The sequence below is a fragment of the Panthera uncia genome, chromosome E1 (assembly GCF_023721935.1).
Source record: "Panthera uncia isolate 11264 chromosome E1, Puncia_PCG_1.0, whole genome shotgun sequence".
NCBI classification, from domain to species: domain Eukaryota; kingdom Metazoa; phylum Chordata; class Mammalia; order Carnivora; family Felidae; genus Panthera; species Panthera uncia.
The window spans coordinates 5,351,925-5,371,092 of NC_064814.1; the positions used below are offsets into that span (position 1 = coordinate 5,351,925).

The 19,168-nt window shown below is 58.6% G+C and overlaps 1 protein-coding gene across 7 annotated transcripts in view; it reads left to right on the forward strand.

The window, feature by feature from the left end:
* The window catches only part of FBF1 (Fas binding factor 1), a 23,464-nt gene extending 5,492 nt beyond the window's left edge, over nt 1-17,972 (forward strand). For 2 of the 7 annotated variants that reach the window (XM_049635684.1, XM_049635686.1), the window contains 24 exons: nt 329-389; nt 1,197-1,247; nt 2,774-2,915; nt 3,391-3,468; nt 4,027-4,146; nt 4,543-4,681; nt 4,818-4,951; nt 6,018-6,117; nt 7,178-7,636; nt 8,944-9,042; nt 9,402-9,490; nt 9,654-9,712; nt 10,515-10,670; nt 10,798-10,898; nt 11,024-11,230; nt 11,962-12,069; nt 12,149-12,288; nt 12,379-12,497; nt 13,515-13,637; nt 13,723-13,908; nt 14,557-14,733; nt 14,823-15,168; nt 16,066-16,175; nt 16,768-17,972. In XM_049635684.1, coding sequence (XP_049491641.1) covers nt 329-389; nt 1,197-1,247; nt 2,774-2,915; nt 3,391-3,468; nt 4,027-4,146; nt 4,543-4,681; nt 4,818-4,951; nt 6,018-6,117; nt 7,178-7,636; nt 8,944-9,042; nt 9,402-9,490; nt 9,654-9,712; nt 10,515-10,670; nt 10,798-10,898; nt 11,024-11,230; nt 11,962-12,069; nt 12,149-12,288; nt 12,379-12,497; nt 13,515-13,637; nt 13,723-13,908; nt 14,557-14,733; nt 14,823-15,168; nt 16,066-16,175; nt 16,768-16,851 — 3,388 coding nt within the window. In that variant the 3' untranslated portion in view covers nt 16,852-17,972. Of the gene's footprint in view, nt 1-328; nt 390-1,196; nt 1,248-2,773; nt 2,916-3,390; nt 3,469-4,026; nt 4,147-4,542; nt 4,682-4,817; nt 4,952-6,017; nt 6,118-7,177; nt 7,637-8,943; nt 9,043-9,401; nt 9,491-9,653; nt 9,713-10,514; nt 10,671-10,797; nt 10,899-11,023; nt 11,231-11,961; nt 12,070-12,148; nt 12,289-12,378; nt 12,498-13,514; nt 13,638-13,722; nt 13,909-14,556; nt 14,734-14,822; nt 15,169-16,065; nt 16,176-16,385; nt 16,505-16,767 lie in introns of all 7 variants that reach the window. The other 5 variants (XR_007459085.1, XR_007459084.1, XR_007459083.1 and 2 more) reach the window with 5 other exon arrangements.
* Nucleotides 17,973-19,168: the final 1,196 nt, after the last annotated feature.

The window sequence follows — 19,168 nt, forward strand, 5'->3', positions numbered from 1 at the left end:
AGGCTCCAGGCTCTGAGCTGTCAGCACAGAGCCCGACGTGGGGCTTGAACTCACGGACCGTGAGATCATGACCTGAGCCAAAGTCGGCCACTTAACCGACTGAGCCACCCAGGTGCCCCTACCGGATTGTCTTTAAAGGGGCTCTCCTGCTTTAGAAAAAGTGAAAATCTCTGCCTTAGGTGGCCTGTGAAATTCCTTTGAGCAGCTCTGTCCTGTTCTCCCAGAGAAGTCTTACGGGTTCACTGGTTACTCTCTAAGCTACCTTCCTTTCTTGGAATCAGTTAGTGCCCTGGGGTTGCAGGTGGATCCCAATTCCACATCTTTGCAGGTTCCTCCTGGAAGACTGTGCCTTCAGCACCACAGCAGGCCTGACAGGACCTGATGCTGAGGTGAGCCTGGCCCACCCTACCCCCACCCTCTCTGCTTATCCCTAAAAGTAGCGAAATGGGTGGTGGCTGGGAGGTTTCTCACAGAAGGGTTTAGTAGTTTCTGCAAAGCTGGTGTGTTTTTTAAAATGATACCCAAAGGCCGCCAAGTGGACCCCATTGTGGACCCAACATGCTTTTCCTTCCTGCCAGTGAGATGCACTGGAGAGCAGAGCTTGTGTTGCCCTTCGTAACTGGGCCTCCTGTCACAAGCTCCCCAGCTGTCCAGTCACACAACTGAAAAGTAGTATAATTTTTTTAAGTTAATTTATTTTGAGAGAGATTGAGAGAGTGTGCGAGCAGGACAGGGGCAGAGAGAGAGAGAGAGACAGGGAGAGAATCCCAAGCAGTCTCCACGTTCATCACAGAGCCAGACACGGGGCTCAATCCCACAAACCATGAGATCGTGACCTGAGCCGAAATCAAGAGTTGAACGCTTAACCTACTGAGCCAACCAGGTGCCCCTGGGAAGTGGCATAATTTGAGCCCATTAATGAAAGCGTTCTTTCCATTTCATTCCATCGGAAAGGGTTCTTTCCAATGGAAAGGGTTCATTCCATTTGGGAGGGACAGAAAGCGGCAGCACTTTCTGGGCCTCCACACCTGGGGAGGTTTGGCTTCCGACTACCCTAAGTCCCAGGTGAAGGCAGGACCTCCTATCTGTGCCGCACCGGCCGAGCTCTGCCCTCACAGAAGCAAGGCAACAAGGAGCTAGACCCCTGAGCTTTGGTGGTCCTCGACTAACACATCCTTACTGTCCTGCACACTTAGATTTCAGACATCTCGGACGCAGACCCGCAGGCTCTCCTCCAGACCATGAAGGTAAGGCACCCGCTTGCACAGCTCTGGGACCCGGGGCAGGACCCAGGTGTTCCATGCCAAGCCTTCCTTCTCCCTCGTGGTTCTCCCGCTGCAATTCGTGTTTCTGAGCCCTTTCTAGTCAAGAATGGAGCTCATCTATGAGCTGCTGCCCTTCCTGTCTCTCTGGATAGAAGTCTGTTTTCCTGGTTTATAGAGATTTACTACCCAGAGACACCGTCATGCGATAGGCCCCTAGTGCAGTGGGGCTGGCTTCCTCCCAGAGACTCCGGGCTGCGTCCCTGTACCAACACCACCATTGAGGGGAGAGGAGGAGAGACTCCTCTAATGCTGCTTCTTAACTGTTGTCTGTATTTCTTTCCACATCCCCTGCCAAATCCCCTTCAGTCTGGCTGTGCTCTCGTTGGATCAAGCCCCAAGCTAAGCTTGGCAATGGAATTTTAAGACATAAATTCTGTACAGTTTATAAGATAATCTTCCAAGGTGCAGGTGGCCTGGCTGGGGTCTGAAACCTTAGGTCACCTCTGCTCCCCCCTGCCCTTCCGTCGAGCAGCAGTCTCTTGCCCCTCTGGTTAACCCACGTCCCCGGCCCAGCGCTTGCTTTCAGCCTTGCGGGGGGCGGGAGGGGCCGAAGAATCAGAGTCTGCTCCCTTCTTGACTCCATAGTGAGCCTCTTCAACCTCATCTTGAAATCTCTCTTCCCCGAGGCCAGCTGGCTGGCACCCTTGGCGGCCACCCCCAAGTCCTCTGCCTCTGCTGCCGGCGGTGACTCTTTGAGTCTCACGCCAGAACCACAAGCTGGGCCCCTGTCCCCCAGCTTGCTCTGCTTACCTTTGGTTCAGTTTTCTCTCCCAGCTCGCTTCGTTCCTGCGTAGTTTTCTCGTTCCCCTTTGTCCCTCACTCTTCTGCCCCTGGGCTGCCAAGCATCCTCCCAGATCGAAGTCCTCGTCCCCTTAAGAGGATCAGCATTTGGCGAGTCTGTACCAGGGGCCGTGGTGGCCAGGAGACGCTTGGCTGGGTGCCTAGTGGCTTGTGTCATCACCAGAGAACCTTCACTGACCCGGAACAGCATCTTCATCACACTCTGCCTCTTCTGACCCAGGCGGGCTAAGGACTCCTTGACTGTCGCCCCCGGGCCCCTTTTCACAGCCCAGGACAGTCTCTTTGAGTCCTCAACCCCAGGACCATGCAGTTTTGTTCCCACCATAAATAGAGCTTCACCGCTTACTGAGCCTGTGGGAGAAGCAACAGCAAACAGGTTTTAGTGCCCCTGGCTGAAATGGTGGTAGGGGTACCATCCGAGACCAGGGGGCTTATCAGAGACCGAGCCAGTGGAGACTTTGTGCTTCGGCCTGGCCTCTGGCCTTGTTCTCTACCCCTGTTGGGGTCAGAGCCCCAAACCAAGTCCCCGTGTGTCCCCCGTGAAATATGGAGGCAGTGTCACCACCAGGCTATGCAGAGCACGGGGACGTTTAGCGGCCACTAGCCAAGCACCCGTGGGGATTCCTCCCTCCCTCCCACTTTTCCAGGATCTGGACGACATGGATGCCGATCTCTTGGGTCTGAAGAAGTCCGATCTGGCCTCCAGCAAAAGAGCTGCAAAGGGCTCTGGGAAAGAAGAGTTGCCTAGTCATCCTAAATCTGCTGGCCTATTAACAGCCAGTGAGAAAGGCGAGTGGGAGAGAGCGCCTGGTGTCTGGACATTCTGGGGACTCGGGGCAGATACTGGGAAGGGAGCTGTCACTGCTGTGGGTTTTCTCTGCGGGGGGTGGAGAGGCCATTTGAGTGTTTGTGGCGGGGGAGGGGACAGCTTCCTCCTGCCTCCTGTGGTTCCATTGCCTCTAAGTGCAACATGGCCGCTCCTAGAAAAACCACCTGAGTTAATTTGGGGAACTTGGTGGTAGCCCGTGTACCTCCCAAGTCTGTGACTCTGTTTGGAGTGATGACATGTGACGGAGGGGCGGGAGGTGGCCTCGGACCACGTTTCCCTGGCAGAAGCCTGTGGGAGAACAGTCTGCACGGCCATGAGCCCCCAGCACGCCCAGAGAGAAGTGCACACCACCCCAGGGTCCCTGTCATGGTGTGGCAGGACCTTGGCTGGGAGAGGCCCAGGCCCATGACCTTGCCTTCTGTTTGCTTCTTGCAGGGGACACCATTCCTGCCAAGAAGTCCCCTCCCTCTCCCGGCAACTTTGGGCATCAGTACAGGAAGTTTTCCTTCGAAGGTACCACAGGCCCCGTGGTCACGCTTCTGGGTCACTTTGGTTTTAAGAGTGGAGGCACCTGGGTAATGCCTACTTGCTTGCCCAAGGTCAGGTTGCCACGCGTGTCAGAGGAGGAGCAGACAGCCGGTGCCACTGGTTCAACTCCTCAGGAATTCAGGGAGGGACCGATTGTGTTGTAGTGGCTGGGAGATTGGAGTAACTTATTTGCAAGGACTTTGAAGCCAGACATCAAACTGAAGGTTTTATAAAGTATAAGAATTCCCTTTCCTTTTCCAAATGCACAAACGTTGTATTTACTTCACTTCCGATGCTTGGGGGACATTTCCAGAAGGCTGTACAGACAGCAGAGTTGGGGGGCGCACGGGCAGGCCGGGGCCCGCCATGCTGGACTGCAGGCCGGGCCCACTCTCCAGCTCCCTGTCTCCTTGCTGAGCCTGGTCTGTGTCCTCTGGGGTGCTGAGCGGCCTGTTCATGTGTGGGAATAGCTAGAAATCTAGCAGGGCTTGTTCTCTGAACGGAGCGTGCAGTCTGACTTGTGCTTGCCCTTCTGGCCGTGAGACTTGGAAGACCCATTGGCGGGACTTCTCTCCGATGATGAGGAAGGAACCACCAAGAAGCCACCCAGGACAGAGAGTAAACTGGCTTCCGAAAAGGGCACAGCCCCAGTCAGAGATCAAGGTAGGGGGGGTGGGCTTGTGACACGTCCTGGGGCAGATGCAGTGGGCAGCAGGCTGGCTGGAGTCTGCAGTACAGAGCCAGAACTCTGCCAGGCCGGGACCATAGGCCTCAGATGCTGGACCAAGGGATTATCGGTCTCTCCGAACAGGGAGGTGGGATGCGTGACGCTGGGCGGGGGGGGGGGGGGGGGGGGGGGGGGGGGGGGGGGGGGGGGGGGGGGGGGGGGGGGGGGGGGGGGGGGGCAGTCAGGTCCTATGGGCAGACCAGACATGTGCAACGCCTGCTGTCACAGCCAGAGGTCCGGGTTACAGAGAAACACCCCCCTCGACCCATTCAGACAGTACGGTTGAGGGCATGGTGGGCCGTGGGCCTTGCGCCCCGTGTTCTGTGTTCTAGGTCCTTCTATTCCTCTAACTCCTGGGGACACCCCGGTCCGAAAGAAAGAAGAAGTGCTATTTGATGAGGAGGATGACATCATGGCCACCCTGGGCTTTGCAGACAGCCCCACAGCAGAAAGGAGGCAGATGGGAGACCAGTAAGGGTCCTTATAAGTAGAGAGACGCTGGCCACACTTCAGGTCCTGGGAAAAGCTAGAGAGTGGGTCCAGTGACGCCCCCCACCCCCAGGAGCCCCTCATGTTCACGTGCTCCTGCGTGTGTCCCGTCCTGCAGGGAAGGGCCCCGTCCTGCTCGCTCCAGACTGGATGAGCTGCTGGGTCGGGGGACTGCCACCAAACTCCTGGCTCGCCCGGGCACTAGGGAACACAGGGAATTCAAGCTGGACAAGAAGTTCCAGAGGCCACAGGGTGAGGAGGCTCGTGGGGTAGGGGAGGCGAGGTGGGGGACCCCTAGACCACATTTCTACCACAGCCCATAATAACAAATAAGCTTTACAGGGCGCCTGGGTGGCTCAGTCGGTTAAGCGACCGACTTCGGCTCAAGTCATGATCTCACAGTTTGTAAGTTCAAGCCCCGCATCCAGCTCTCTGCTGTCAGTGTGGAGCCTGCTTCAAATCCTCTGTCCCCCTGTCTGTGTCCCTTCCCTGCTTGTGCACATGCACTTTTCTTTGTCTCTCTCTCTCAAAAATGAATAAACATTTAAAAAAAAAGTTTTTTTTTAGAAGCTTTACATCACACACACATTATTATGACTAAGACAAAAGTGTCCCGAAATAACAACTACCGTGTTCAGCATTCTGTTATTTTTTATCTGGGCACTACTTGATTTACAAACACATTGGTTGTGACTCATTAAATCGGCTCTGGCTGATGGATAGCAGCTCACAGTTTGAAAATCATCATCCAGACCACGGTTTCTCAAAGCGTTGGCCCATGGGCCGCGTGTTGAGAATCATTCTCATAACACACGCGGCTCACCAGGCCTCATCCAAAGGCTGTCTGGGGCAGGACCCCGCCAGTGCCTCCGTCACCACTCCCAGATGATGCCCTGTGTGCCAGACCCTGAGACGCTGGGCTCACACCCAGCACTGCACCCCTGCTTTTCCCCAGAGCGGCCTCCTCTTTACTCACTTGCCTGACACGTCAAGCTGCCGGTTCAGTTTTTTTTTTTGTTTAACATTTATTTAATTTTGAAACGGATAGAGCATGAGCAGGAGAGGGGCAGAGGGAGAGGGAGACACAGAACTTGAAGCAGGCTCCAGGCTCTGAGCTGACAGCGTGGAGCCCAACGCAGGACTCGAACTCACGGACCGTGAGATATCATGACCTGAGCCCAAGTGGGACACTCAACCAACTGAGCCACCCACGCGCCCCTGCCAGTTCAGTTTTTGTTGTTTTTTTCTTAAACAGTGTTCTGCAGCCACAAAAGAATCTGACTCCCTTGCTCTAGATCACAAGCCTCTTCATTTTCAGACAAAGAAGATCCCTGGGGTGATGAGGACTTCACCTTTGGGGCCTATCAGCCCACTGTGGGCTCCTGCGAGGGCCGGCAATCCCACCGGCAGTCGGTCAGGTAAGCAGGGCCTGCTGGGAGCTTGGTTTTGGGGGCAGGTGCCCACTGGGAAGGAGGAAGTGCCCCAGTTTGGGAACCACGGCATACAAGACAGAGGGGTGGCACCCTGTGGGTGCTGAAGGAGAAGAGGGGGTTGCCCCGTCCCATCCACACAGGCCCATTTCCTTCTAGCCTCCTTGGAAGGAAAAGCAAGAGGGGACCCCAACTCCGCCTGGAGCCCTTAAGGCCACAAACAGCTAATGTCAGCAAATCTCCCCGAGGAATGTCCAATCCCTGGGGTAGCGAGACCGAGAACCTTCGGTGGCTTCTCACACCCTGCTCCCCAGGAACTGCTCTGGGGCCTGCCGCGATGCCTGGCAGCAGGCTCGTCCCAGTGTGCCATAAAACATTAAGTTAGTGGATAGAATTTTCTGAATTTGGAGTTTTCCTCCCCATATAGATGTTAAACTTTATGCTTTGAAATGATTTCAAACTGACGGAAAAGTTGTAAGACCGGTACAAAGCACTGCCTCCGATCCCTCGCCCAGACTCAGCAGATGTTGGCCTTATGCCATGTTGGCCTTTTCAGCCTCTTTGTATCTAAATAACCCGCCACACACACTGACATTTTTCTCAGTCCCCGGGTATTCTTAGACCTTGCAACCCGCTGCCACTGGCCAGTGACACTTCCAGGCAGTGGCCAAATAAATGAACAGGTAATAAAATGTTAATGGAAAACCTAAAACCCCTTGACCCGACTGCATTTTCTCTGGACGAGTGTGCCCGCGGCTGTGATTCGGTCCTGTTTGCTGTAAATGAAACTGTCCCCCGTTCACGTGGTGGAATCGAGGACGTGTGTTTGATGGTGTTCTAGTAATGGCACTCAGCTGCCCGCTGCCCGCTGCCCTGCCACCCGAGCTGGCGTGGGCACTGTGCTCACGGGGTGTCGGGCTGGCTGCACAGAGCCCCGGGCAACCTCTCGCTCACAGTCACCCCCAAGCAGCGGAGGGAAAGGCTGGTCAGGGGGCTCGCAGGATGGACGGCTTGCCCTGCCTTAGACCTCCTCCTCTCTGTCTTGAAGTAGGTTCTCAGCAGAAGGTGGCGCAGACCCCAGGGGAGAACCAGCCTCCAAAAGGAGCACGCCAGTGGCCGCCAGCCCCACCCACCCCAGGAAGGGAGGAGCTGACTGGCTGGGCCTGAAGGACGAGGACCTGTTCCCTCCCTCCCCCACCAGAGAGGCTCAGAGGGGAGGGGAGGCGCTCTCCACTCCTTCCGCGCCCCCTCCCAGGAGCCAGCACTCTGCCCCAGCTGGGCTGCCCACCTCCTCTCCGGGGGCCCAGCCAGCTCCAGAGGGTGCAGGTTTCCCTGCCAGAGCCGGCCAGCCTTCACAGCTGGGAGCATCTAAGGAGAAAGAGGAAGAGGACTGGCTGAGCTATGCCTTGTGTCGGAAGAAGTCCCGAGGTCTGGCCCGAGAGGAGCACACCGAGGCCTCCAGAGACCAGAACTTGGTGGGGGCAGCGGGCAGGCCCCCTTCCAGCAGGTGCAGGCTCGGGCTGCTGCCTAGCGGAGGGAGGGCCGGGTGGGGGGGGCGGGGGGGGGTCCAACCTTGCCCATGTCGGCGCCTCGGTCACGAGTGCCAGCCCACATCTCTTAGCTGTGCCTCTCTACTTCCCTGGGTGCGGCAGAGAGAGCGTCCGGCTCCCCGCTCTTGCCCAGGTGCAGACATGAGGGGACCAGGAGGTCGTTGACGTACCCTGGCTGCCGTGTGGACAAGGGCTGACTTGATCAGGCAGGGAAAGAGGGTGCCCTGATGCGACGAAAGCACAGCCATCCTGGTGCCTCTGAGTAAGGGCCCTGCTCACAAAAAAACCCAGTGTCTAAACTTCCTGGCGCCTCTGCTGCCCCGAGCTAAAATCCATGACGTGCGCTGGTGCTTTTGGGGAGTGTGAGAGAAGACGGTGGCTAAGGGGCAACTCCTGAGGAAACCCACTGAGTGGAGATCTGTGGGGGCAGGATGGCAACCGACCTCCGAGGGCAGGAGGGTAAAAGGGACCAGCAAGACCAGGATCATGCAGAGGAAGTAGCAAGATGCTGTGTGGCCAGAGCAAGGAAGAGGTGAAGCGGGCGGTTGCGTGACAGGCCAGGAGCATAACCCAACCCTGGGGTTGGTGTGAACGAGGAGGGTGGCTTTGACCTCCATCTGAAACCAAGAGGAAAGCTTTCCCCTGACCCTGAGAGCCAAAGTGGATGAGAACCACGGACAAGAGAAGAGAGGAGCCCAAAGGGAGCTGAACCTGGCAGGAGAGTGAGCAGAGCCCCAGTCTAACTCAGCAGACCTACATGGGCCAGAAAAATGTCTTGAGCTTGAACTCGAACTTAACTCTGGTGTCTGTAACACCCCGGTTGTCACTACTGGCACTGTCAACACATGGTCAGTGCCACTCACTGTGCCCTAGCAGGCACTGGGGCCAAGAAGGGGTACTGGAGGGGCGGGGCGCCTGGGTGGCTCAGTCGGTTAAGCGTCCAACTTCAGCTCAGGTCATGATCTCATGGTTCGTGGGTTCGAGCCCCTCATCGGGGTCCACGCTGACAGCTTGGAGCCTGCTTCAGATTCTGTGTCTCCCTCTCTGTCTGCTCCAACCCCCCCTCGTGCTTTGTCTCAAAAAATAAGTAAACATAACAAAAACAAATTGAAGAAAGAAAAAAGGGTTACTAGAAGGCCAGGGGCGCTCAGACTGGGGCTCAGGGAATGGCTAATTGCTTCATGCTCAGGCCGTGTCCCCGCCCAGCCACGTCCAGTCTAACCTGAACCTTCTGCCACCTTTGCTTTAACATTTGCTTCCTCAGCCAGCCTGTTGCCAGCACTCAAGGGGTCAAGCAAGCGCCTGCTGGAGGGTCCTCAGGAACAGCGGCACACAAGCCACCGGCAGGACCCACCACCTCAGGGTGTGTCTGCGGGGGGCTGAGGGTGGGGGAGAGGCTGGGTCGGGCCTGCACGGGCCCCTTTCTTCAGAGATGATGGGCAGCCGTGCTGGGCTGTTGGTCAGCTTGGCATATGGCATTTAATACCTTATATCAGGCCCGCTGACTAAGGGGACTCAAAGCCAGGTCCCCATCTCCTCTGCCCAACCAAGACTGACTCTTAGTAAACTGCCAGCCACCAGGCCTTTCCAGTCAACACTCTGCACCTGATGTTCTCCTTTACTGCCCACGCCAACCCTCTTCGTACCTCTCTGCGTCCTACACAGCAGGCTGTTCATCTTGCCACCACTGACCCCCCCCCCCCAAATCTCTTGTGTCCTCAGGTCCCCCGTGACTTGGAACCAGGCTGCCTTGGCCCTCCGTGTCGGTGACCCCCAGAGGGGAACAGCCCGTGGAGATCTCTCCAGCACCGGTTTGTTTTCTCCTTTGTGTGGTGCTTTACCTCTGGAAGCGGAAGAGGCACTTGGTGCTTCTTTCGGGGCCCGGGAGACAAGTAGGGCTGGACTCCCAAATGCACACGCGAGACCTCCGGTCTCTCTGGGCCTCCTGCTCATTTCTCCACTGTTGATTTTCAGAGCCTGCAGCCTGCTTCCCCAGCTCCCAGGAGACCACAGGGCCTTCTGTGCCTGTCCAGGTAGGGAGAGCAGACAAACAGGAATCGGCCTCAGGCCCACGGGGCAGGGGCCACAGCAGCCTGTCAGGAGTCATGTGTCAGGACATTGGATGGCTCACCAGCACCCCCTCCCCCCCACCCCCACCTCCAGCACTTTCCTCAGCTTCTAGCCTTGCTGCTCTCAGACAGAGTTGGGCACTATTTTCCAGCTCAGGGAGGGAATTAGAGATGGCGCCCAGGCAGGGGCAGCTGGGAATACTCCGGTCAGAAAGCAGGGCGGCAGGCATCCTGTCGTTCCGTCTCGAAAGCCGCCTCCATACCTGCCATCGTCCTGCTGCCGCGCCACCTGTTTCCCAGCCACCTCTGAGCCCAGCTGTGAGGAGGCCACAGAGACATTTCCCCAGTAACCCAGAAGCACCTTTGGAGATGGTGGGTAGTGGGCCACCCACAGGAAGCAGGGTAGCAGCCAACATTCGGACTTCGGGCCCACGGAAGGTGCCAGGGCCGGGAGCTTTTGTCACAGCTGAGATGCTGCCGGGGCTCTCCCGGCTGTCTAGGGATCTGGAACATCTGCTGGGAGGATGTTGTTCGGAGGGAGGGGGGAGACCCGTTCTAACCAGACCCAGTGGGGAGGTGCAGTGACTACATGACTCCCAAGGCCTCGCCCTTGGCCTTTTGGTGCCATGTCTTCGTCCCCGTCTGCAGCCACAGATCAGGCACAGGGGCCAGGAGGCCTAGCAAGCTGAGAGCCAGAGGTAGCTGGGCTCAGCTGAGTCCCTGTCCTCTGCCTAACCCCGGAAACATCTCCCGCCCTCTCCTACAGTCCCTGTTGCCAGAGTCCCTGGCACGGAGCCTGGTACCGGGCACAGAATACCAGAGGCAGCTCCTGGCCGCACAGGTGCAGCTGCAGAGTGGCACTGCCGAGCTCCAGGCTGACCTTCTGCAGAGTCAGGCCCGGCTGGCAGAGCTGGAGGCCCAGGTGAAGGGCAGAGGGGCCACGGGCTGGGGTGGGGGCGAAGCTGGGGCGGAAGGGTGTCCCTCTGAGGGCTGGAAGGCTCCCCCCGGTGTCCCAGAGAGCCCACCGCCCTCCCTCCCGCCATCTCCAGGTGCGGAAGCTGGAGCTGGAGCGGACCCAGCACCAGCTGCTGTTGGAGAGCTTGCAGCAGCGACACCAGGCAGACCTGGAGCTCCTCGAGAGTGCTCACAGGTACCCATGCTCCTCCCACCTGGGCGTCCCGAGGCTCGAGGCCTGCCTGCGCTGATGTACTCAGAGAGGTCTTTGGGCATCTGCCCTCGCCCTCTAAGCCCCACAGCTGCATGCTTTGTTGGCAGAAGCCACGTAAAGATGCTAGAAACATCGTACCAGCAACGGGAAGAGCGGCTGCGGAGGGAGCACGAGGAGCTGTCGGCCCGGTATCTGTCGCAGTGCCAGGAAGCCGAGCAGGCCCGTGCCGAGCTCACGGCCCAGCACCAGCAGCGTTTGGCGGCCGCCGCACAAGAGAAGGACCAGGAGATGGAGCGGCTCCGGGAGCTGCAGCGGTGAGGGGCAGTGGTGAAGGAGAGACCTGGGGCGGGCAGGCAGGCAGGCGGGGAGAGAGCCGGCTTCCAGGACGGCCGGAGGAAGTGGAGACCCCTGGCAGAGGCATAGCAGCTCAGGCTTGACCCTTTCTTTTCCATATGAGAACCAAGGCCACGCACAGTGAGCCATCGCCCCTTCTCAGGGGAGGGCCCACCACCCCTACAGCAATGGGGCAGGTGCCCCTGCAGGCCTGAGGGGTCCCTGACTGTTTAGGTAAGTCCTGGCAGCAGCAAGAACCTGAGGCCCTAACTCAGCACAGGTCAAGCCCCTCACCTGCCAGAGCTCTCGAGTCTAGAAGGGGTTTGCAGCCTTGTGCCTGCCGTGTCCATCCGGCTGATGAGATGTCCGATCTCGGTGAGAGCAAACTAAGAAGGGGTCCATTAGGGGAACCAGTCAATGCAGGCAGAGCAGGCCTTCTAACACATCTCCGATTGGCCAGACAAGAAGAGGCTGTGCACGCACCTGTCTTTTTTTCTGTGGAAAGTGTCCTTTGCTGAGTAACAGAAGGAATCTCCCCGTTAGAGTGGATGTGGCATTGAGGTCCCAGGACAGATGAGGATGAGGAGCCAGGGAAGCAGAGGCGGCGCCTGGAGGAGCCGAGGAGGAGGAGAGCCCAGGAGCACTGATGGCCGAGCCCCCTCACTCGCAGAGCTGCCCCGGGCTCACTGTGCCGCCCCCACGGTCCCCTCAGGGCCTCCATCCTGGAGATGCGCAAGGACCACGAGGAGCAGCTGCAGCGGCTGAAACTGCTGAAGGACCGGGAGATTGACGCCGTCACCAGCGCCACCTCCCACACGCGGTACGTGCGCCGTCCGGGCCCGGCCCAGCCGAGGGGCAGTGCTGGGGCTCCGCGCCGGGCTGACCCGGTGCTCCCCCAGGTCCCTGAATGGCGTCATTGAGCAGATGGAGAAGTTCTCCAGCAGCCTGCACGAGCTGTCCTCCCGCGTGGAAGCCTCGCACCTCAGCACGGCCCAGGAGCGGGAGCTGGGGCTCCGGCAGCGTGACGAGCAGCTCCGAGGTACCGGGTGGGCCGCGGGGCCCCCCTCCCGCCCCCCCCCCCCATCTCGCCGGGCGGCGGGCGGGCGCTAAGCCCCCTGCGGTCCCCCAGTGCTGCAGGAGAGACTGGGCCGGCAGCAGCGGGACATGGAGGAAGAGCGGAGCCGGCTCCAGGAGGTCATGGGGAAGACGGAGGCGCGCCTGACGGAGCAGAGCCGGCTGCTGGAGCAGGTGGGCCGCCCTCCCGCCGGCAGGGCCTGCGTCCCCAGCTGACCCCAGGGTGTCAGCAGTGCCTCCCTGCCTGCCCACTTCGCCTCGGTCTGTCACGGTTGTCTGGCCACTGAAGCCTGTGCCTCTGAGCCATAACAGATGCGTTTTCAAACTCCTGCATATCTCGTACCAGCTTATAACATGAGAACGTTACACTGAAAAATTAAAGTCCAGTTAGCAGGGGCACCTGGGTGGCAGTCGGTTGAGCATCCGATTTCGGTTCGGGTCATGATCCCACGTTGGGAGTTGGAGAGTTCGAGCCCCACATGGGCTCACTGCTGTCAGCCTGTCGGCACAGAGCCCACTTCACATCCTCTGTCCCTCTCTCTCTGCCCCTCCCCCACTTGTGCCCTCCCAAAAAATAAATATTAAAAAAAAAAAAAAGTCCAGTTAGCAATATAGGAGAAAATGTCAATTCCCCACTAGTCGGAGATGGCCCCTGAGGATGTCCTGGGCATCCTGTAGACTCATCAAGATGTAGACATAGGTGCTCTTGTAGCGTGAACCATATGTATTCAGTTCTCCATTTGGTGACTTGATTAAGCCCCTGCCTCGGGCCAGGCACAGTCAAGCTTCTGAGCTCGTGCTTGTGTGGCCCCCGGTGCCCCGGCGAATGCCGTGTCACACCCGCCCTGGCACACTCGCCTGCACGGTGGACAGGAGACGGGCAGGCAGCATGAGTAGCTGGCATTTCAGGGAGCAGGGATGTGGCTGTTCTCGGGCCCTGTGGAGCGGCCCGCTGCTTCTCAGTGGCAGTTCCTGAGCCACCAGGCCTTGGTACAGTTCATCCGAGCGGCCGGGCCCTGGGAGCCCCGCTCAGCCCCCCTCCTTCTGTACCTCTCCAGAAACGAGGTGTTTGTGGCATAGTGTGGGAGGGGCAGGTGCGTTTGCACTGCTGCCGGGGGCGCAGTCGGGCCAGACGTGGGGACAGGTGGAGGGTCAAGGGGGCATGTGTCCTCAGACCTCACCCGCCCCCAGGAGCGATGGCGGGTGAATGCCGAGCAGTGCAAAGCTGAGTCCACGCGGCGCGCTCTAGAGGAGCAGAGGAAGGTCATGGTCCAGCAGATCGCCATGGAGCGGGAGGAGCTGGAGAAGGCCAAGGTGAGTGTAGCCACGCCACGCTCCGCTGTGATCCCTGCCGTAAGCCCGCGGACCCTCACCCCGTGCCCTTGCCCCCTCATCCCAGAGCGCCTTGCTGGAGGAGCAGAAGTCCGTCATGCACAGGTGTGGGGAGGAGCGGCGGCGCCTAGCGGCCGAGTGGGCCGACTTCTTCGCGCAGCAGAAGCTGAGTAAGGAGCGGGCCGAGCGTGAGGCCGAGAGGGCGCTGCAGGTGGACACCCAGCGGGAGGGCACCCTCATCAGCCTGGCCAAGGTAGGGCCCGGGGCCTCTGGGACGGCGGGGAGCTCGGCAGCCCTGCCCTTTCCTTCCCCCGGCCTCCCTGCTCCTCTGTCAGGATGTATTCACTAAGCAAAGAGCCTAGAGTGTCGGGATTAAAACAATGATCATATGATAAAAACTGCCTTTGACGGTCCTAGGTGCTTTATACACAAACCCTTATTCAATCCTCACTGCGTTCCCAAGAGTTAGATACTCTAAATTTTTTTTTTTTAAGGTTAATTTATTTGAGAGAGAGAGACAGAATGTGAACAGGGAAGGGGCAGAAAGAGAGAGGGACACATAGAATCCGAAGCAGGCCCCAAGCGATCTGCATGGAGCCTGACGCGGGGCTCAAACTCACGAACTGTGAGATCATGACCTGAGCCAGAGTCGGACACTTGACCGACTAAGCCAGCCAGGCACCCCATGACTTAAATATTCTAGAATTGAGGAAGCTGGGGTTCAGAGAAATTGGGCCCCCGGTGAGGAGCGGCCCCGAGGCTTGACCCCAAGCCTCTCGGACCCCTTGCCCCACCACCTCCTCCAGAATCGGGGTGGATCAGAGCCGAGGAAACAATGCAGGGCGGGCCAGGGCCGTTGGTTCTGGAGAGGAGAAGGCAGCGGAGGCTTTGCTGTGTCCAGGAGCAAGCCGAGCTGAAGATCAGAGCCAGTGAGCTCCGAGCCAAGGAGGAGCAGCTGGCGGCTGAGAGGGAGGCCCTGGAGCGGGAGCGGCAGGAGCTGCGGCTGGAGAAGGAGAGGGTCAGCGCCGCTGCCCTGCGCACCAGGCTCCGCGCCGAGGAGGTGGAGAGCATGAGCCAGGTGCTGAGCTGCTCAGCTCCGGGGGCACAGCCGGGACACCCCCCCCCCGCCCCCGCCCGGCACGGCTGACCCTGCCTGTCTCCCCGCAGGTAGCCTCGGAGAAGTTTGAGGAGGGGCAGCGGGCGCTGCGTGAGGCCCGGCAGGTGCAGCAGGGGCAGCAGGCGCGGCTGCAGCTGGTGCAGCGGCAGCAGGAGCGGCTGAGGCAGCAGGAGCAGCACGTGCACGAGGCAAGGCTCCTCCCCGCTCCGGCGGCCCCCACGACCCCCTCTGGTCACCCACCCTCACAGCCACGTCCTTCTCTCTGGGGTCGGGGACAGGAGCACCTGAGTCTAGCCCAGCAGAGGCTGCGGCTGGACCGCATCCGCCAGGACCTGCCCTCCGGCCCCGCGGCGCTGTTCCCTGGGACCCAGTGCCCGGCAGCGTCCTGCCTGAGCGGTGAGTAGCTCCCAAAGGGCGAGGACGGAAGTGGGCTGGGCTGGGCCGGGTCGGGCTGCTGGGGGTCGGGCCCGGCTGCCAGGATCAGCCTCCCTCCGCTGGGGTTAGGGGGCCCGTGGGAGTCCGCTCACTCGTCCCTTGTTACACAAGTAACGCACGTCCGTTAGAGAAAACAAAGACGTAAGAGAGAGGAACGCTGTTTTATAAAACATCCCTCTCTAGAGAAAACCACTGTTAACATTTGGGGTGTAGTGTCCTACACTGTGCATGTTTTTAAAAAAATTTGACATCGTATGTTTTGTGCCTTGAGTTTTTTCATTCAGAAATATACATCAGAACGTGTTTTCCTATCAGTAATTAAACATTTAACCATAATTCCTCTTTTTAATATTTATGTATTTATTACGAAAGAGAGAGAAGCAGAGAGGGAGATGGAGAGAATCCCAAGCCAGCTCCGCACTGTCAGCGTAGAGCCCAACTCAGGACTCGATTTCACGAACCGTGAGATCATGACCTGAGTCGAAATCAAGAGTCGGATGCATAACCGACTGAGCCACCCAGGCGCCCCCGATCATAATTCTTACTCGGCATAATTGTCCATTATGCTCCATGTTTTTTAGTGAGCTGGTTTTTGTCACTAAGATAAACACTCAGCGGAGATGTTTGTACATACATCTCTGCGCCTCTGCCTTATTTCCCTCGAGTAAATTCCTAGAATTGGACTTGCCAGGTAAGATCCCATGAGCATTCTCAAAGGCTCTGGAGAGTTGGTGGAAGTGCCCAGACGGTTGTCCGGGTTGCAGCCTCCCACGGTGGTGAGAAGCCCCCCAGGAAACCAGCCGCGGCTGTTCTGTTCTCCCACCTGTGCTGCACCCCTGACTTCCTCCACCTTTTCAGCCACTGTGGCTCCTGCCCCCACCCCCCTCGGGTGCAGCCAGCCACCTGCCGGCCTGGGCCCCTCGCACCTCCACGCCAGGCTCATGCTGCTGAAACACACAGCTGAGCAGGTGAGTCTCCTGAGCCGCCCACCGGCTCTGGGCCCAGGGCTCCTGGTGGGAGGCAGGAAGGAGCACGCCCTGGCCCCCGGGGGGTGCGGAGCCCCCACTCCACCCCAGAATAATAGTGCAGATTGCCTAGTGAGCATCTCTGAGACCCGTACTCCAGGCCTGGTTCTGTGGGACGTAACTGGCATCCATCATCTCTGTTGAACCTCACAGTAACCTTGCGACCGTAAAGATCGCAGCTATCACTTACGGAGCACTTCCTGCAAGCCAGGCTCCGTGGGAAAGCTGTATGTGCAGTTTGAGCCTCTGCCCTCCCCCAGCCCTACGGGCAGGTAATGTTATTATCTCCGGTCTATAAACAGGCTTAGAGAGGTGAAGCCATGTGCTGACGAGGGGCCTCGCCAGACTAAGACCTGGTCTGTCTCATTCACGTCCATGTCCCTGCATCCCCGAGCCAGGGAGTGCGTGGGGAGAGGGCCCCTGAGTGAGGGCTGGCTCCACCTTGCTCTCGTTCCTGCAAGCCAGTGTCCCTGTTCTCAGAAGTGGGTACAGGAGGGAGCCAGAGGGGGACCGCTCAGCCAGCTCTGCCTTTCAGGACCGTGACTTCCTGGAGAATGAACAGTTCTTCCTGGAGACCCTGAAGAAAGCCTCCTACAATATGACATCCCATTCAGCCTGAAGGCTCCGCTGTCTCCTCAGCAAGGCCTCCAACCCCGGAAGTCTCCCCCACCGCCCCACCGGCTGCCAGCTCTGAGGAGTGGGGTGCCCGGGGCCTGATTACAGCTCTTCCCGGGAACAGGGTGCAAGTGCGTTCTCTCTGAGCCCTCCAGCCAATGCCTGGAGCCTCTGGGGCTTGAGGGGCAACGGCCTCTGGGAGGTGTGGGGCTGACAACAGCCCTACGACACCACACCGCCAGCCACTGGTTCTCCACCCCCGACCTGCAGCTCGGATCCGAGGCTCTGACTGGGCCTGTGGACCTCTCCCTTCCTCAGCAGGCAGGATACTTTCACCTGGGTGTCTTCTTGAATGACTCCACGAGCAGCCTCCTGCCCCCTCCGAGAGGTCAGCAGAGCCTGCACGGGCTCTCCTCCCAAACTGGGACACGGGGTCAGAGCGCACGTTCTGAAGGGCCTTCTACCCTCCTGGCAAGGAGGCGGGCGGTATTGTGGGGACAGGGAGGGTGTCGCCCACCCAGGTCTTGCCTCTCAGTATGACGGGCTCTCAGCCTCAGCCTCATTCCCAGCTGCCTGGAGAGCTGACCAGCCTTGCGCAGACACTGGCCTGTCGGCTTCTTCTGATAGGGCTTCCCAGAGGCAGGACCCAGGTGACGGTGGGGTGGGGTGGGGTGTGGGGAGGGAACAGTAGAGAGGCTTCTCTGTCCTGTTCACCTGCTATGAAGTCACAGCAGATGGGAAAGAAGAAAGGGAGCGAGGGCCCCTGCCCTGGGAGGGTAGAGAGCACTGGGGAGCTGTGCAGGCCCGGACCGGACCCAAGCTGCCCCCCGGGGAGGGCGCCTTGGCACATTTCCCTGCAGGGGCCTCAGGAGAGGGGCGGAGGCTTGGTAGTTGTCCCAGCAAACCTGAGGATGGAGGGACTCCACTGACGTGACCACAGTTATCCTGAAGCGGCTTCCATCGGCCAGTGACTGGTTACCTTCCATTAGAGGACAAAGGGCAGAGGAGGACGAGGCGGAGCGGGTCCGAGCAGGCACGTACGAGCTTTCAGAAGGATCTTCTTCGTGTACCAACAATTTACAGCCTTCATCTTGGACCCATTAAATTGCTATATTCTTAATGACAGCATTGTTACGATGTGCCGTTGACTCCTGAGTCGGTGATTTAGAGGTGTTGGCTCTGTAGCACTGTTACTTGCTGGAAGGCTGGCTGGCACTGGGACCTTCTGGCCTGGGTTCACACATCAGACGGCTGTGTCGTGACCAGGAGAAGGGGATGAGGACCAGCCCTGCCTCACACATGAAGGCACAGAGGCTCAAGGAGATTAAATAGTCGGCCCCAGCTGACAGAAAATAGCAAGCACCTTTTGCTTGGGCACATTCCAAAGCCCCAGGCTGTCAACCACCTCACTCTGCTGCCTCCTTCTAGAAGAGCGCCCTACACGCAGTGCTATTGTGAGGTGTGGGAATCTCCAGGCTGCTTCTGCCCCAAGGAGGGACGCGTCAGTGTCCCATTTGAAACCTCGGTGAAGCTTGGAATCGGGTCTTCCTCTCAACAGCCGAATACATTGCCACCCGTGTGAACACCTGCAGAGTTGTAAGCACTGGCTCGGCCTGGGGGCAGCTGGCATTTCCTCAGTCCCCTGACAGACAGGATCACGCAGCAGGGAGACCCACAGGAACGAGCTTGGCCTTTCAAGACCAAGAGAAAGGAGTTTAGAATTAGGAAACAGGTCTGTATGGCCTTGTTTATCTTCAGGGCAGTGGGTATGCACTCAACTGTTGTAAACAGGGTGGGACTATATTTGCATTTAGAAAATGCACTGTGGCTGTGGGGTGAACTCACCGGAAGGGGCGGGTCGAAACTGCTGGCAGTGGTGCGGGGGAGACTGAGGATGGCACTACCAGGCATGACAGTGAGGGGTCATAAGAAAGTGACCCCACGGGACCTGATGCCACACACGGAGGGTCTTCACGTGTCAAGGAGGACCCCCAGGTTTCTGGCCTGGGCAAGTGGGTGGTGTCGTTCAGATGACACCAGTGTCCATGAAACAGCCAAGTAGAGATGTTCCACAGACGTTGGGTTATAATGATACTTTACTCGGTCCCTGTACGTGCTCTGTATCACTGTCTCTGGCATTAAGGTGTGACCGGTAGCTCGCTTGTCCCCTGACGTCAACGCCGCCCCCTCCCCCCGCCACCCCGCAGGTCACAGCAGAGGGCTACACAGCTGTGTATCTGCTGGCCTTTTTCCCTTCAAAATTATAGACAACTTCTCAAGATCATAACCCAGTTGCTTAATTCCGTTCCCTGTAGAGAGAG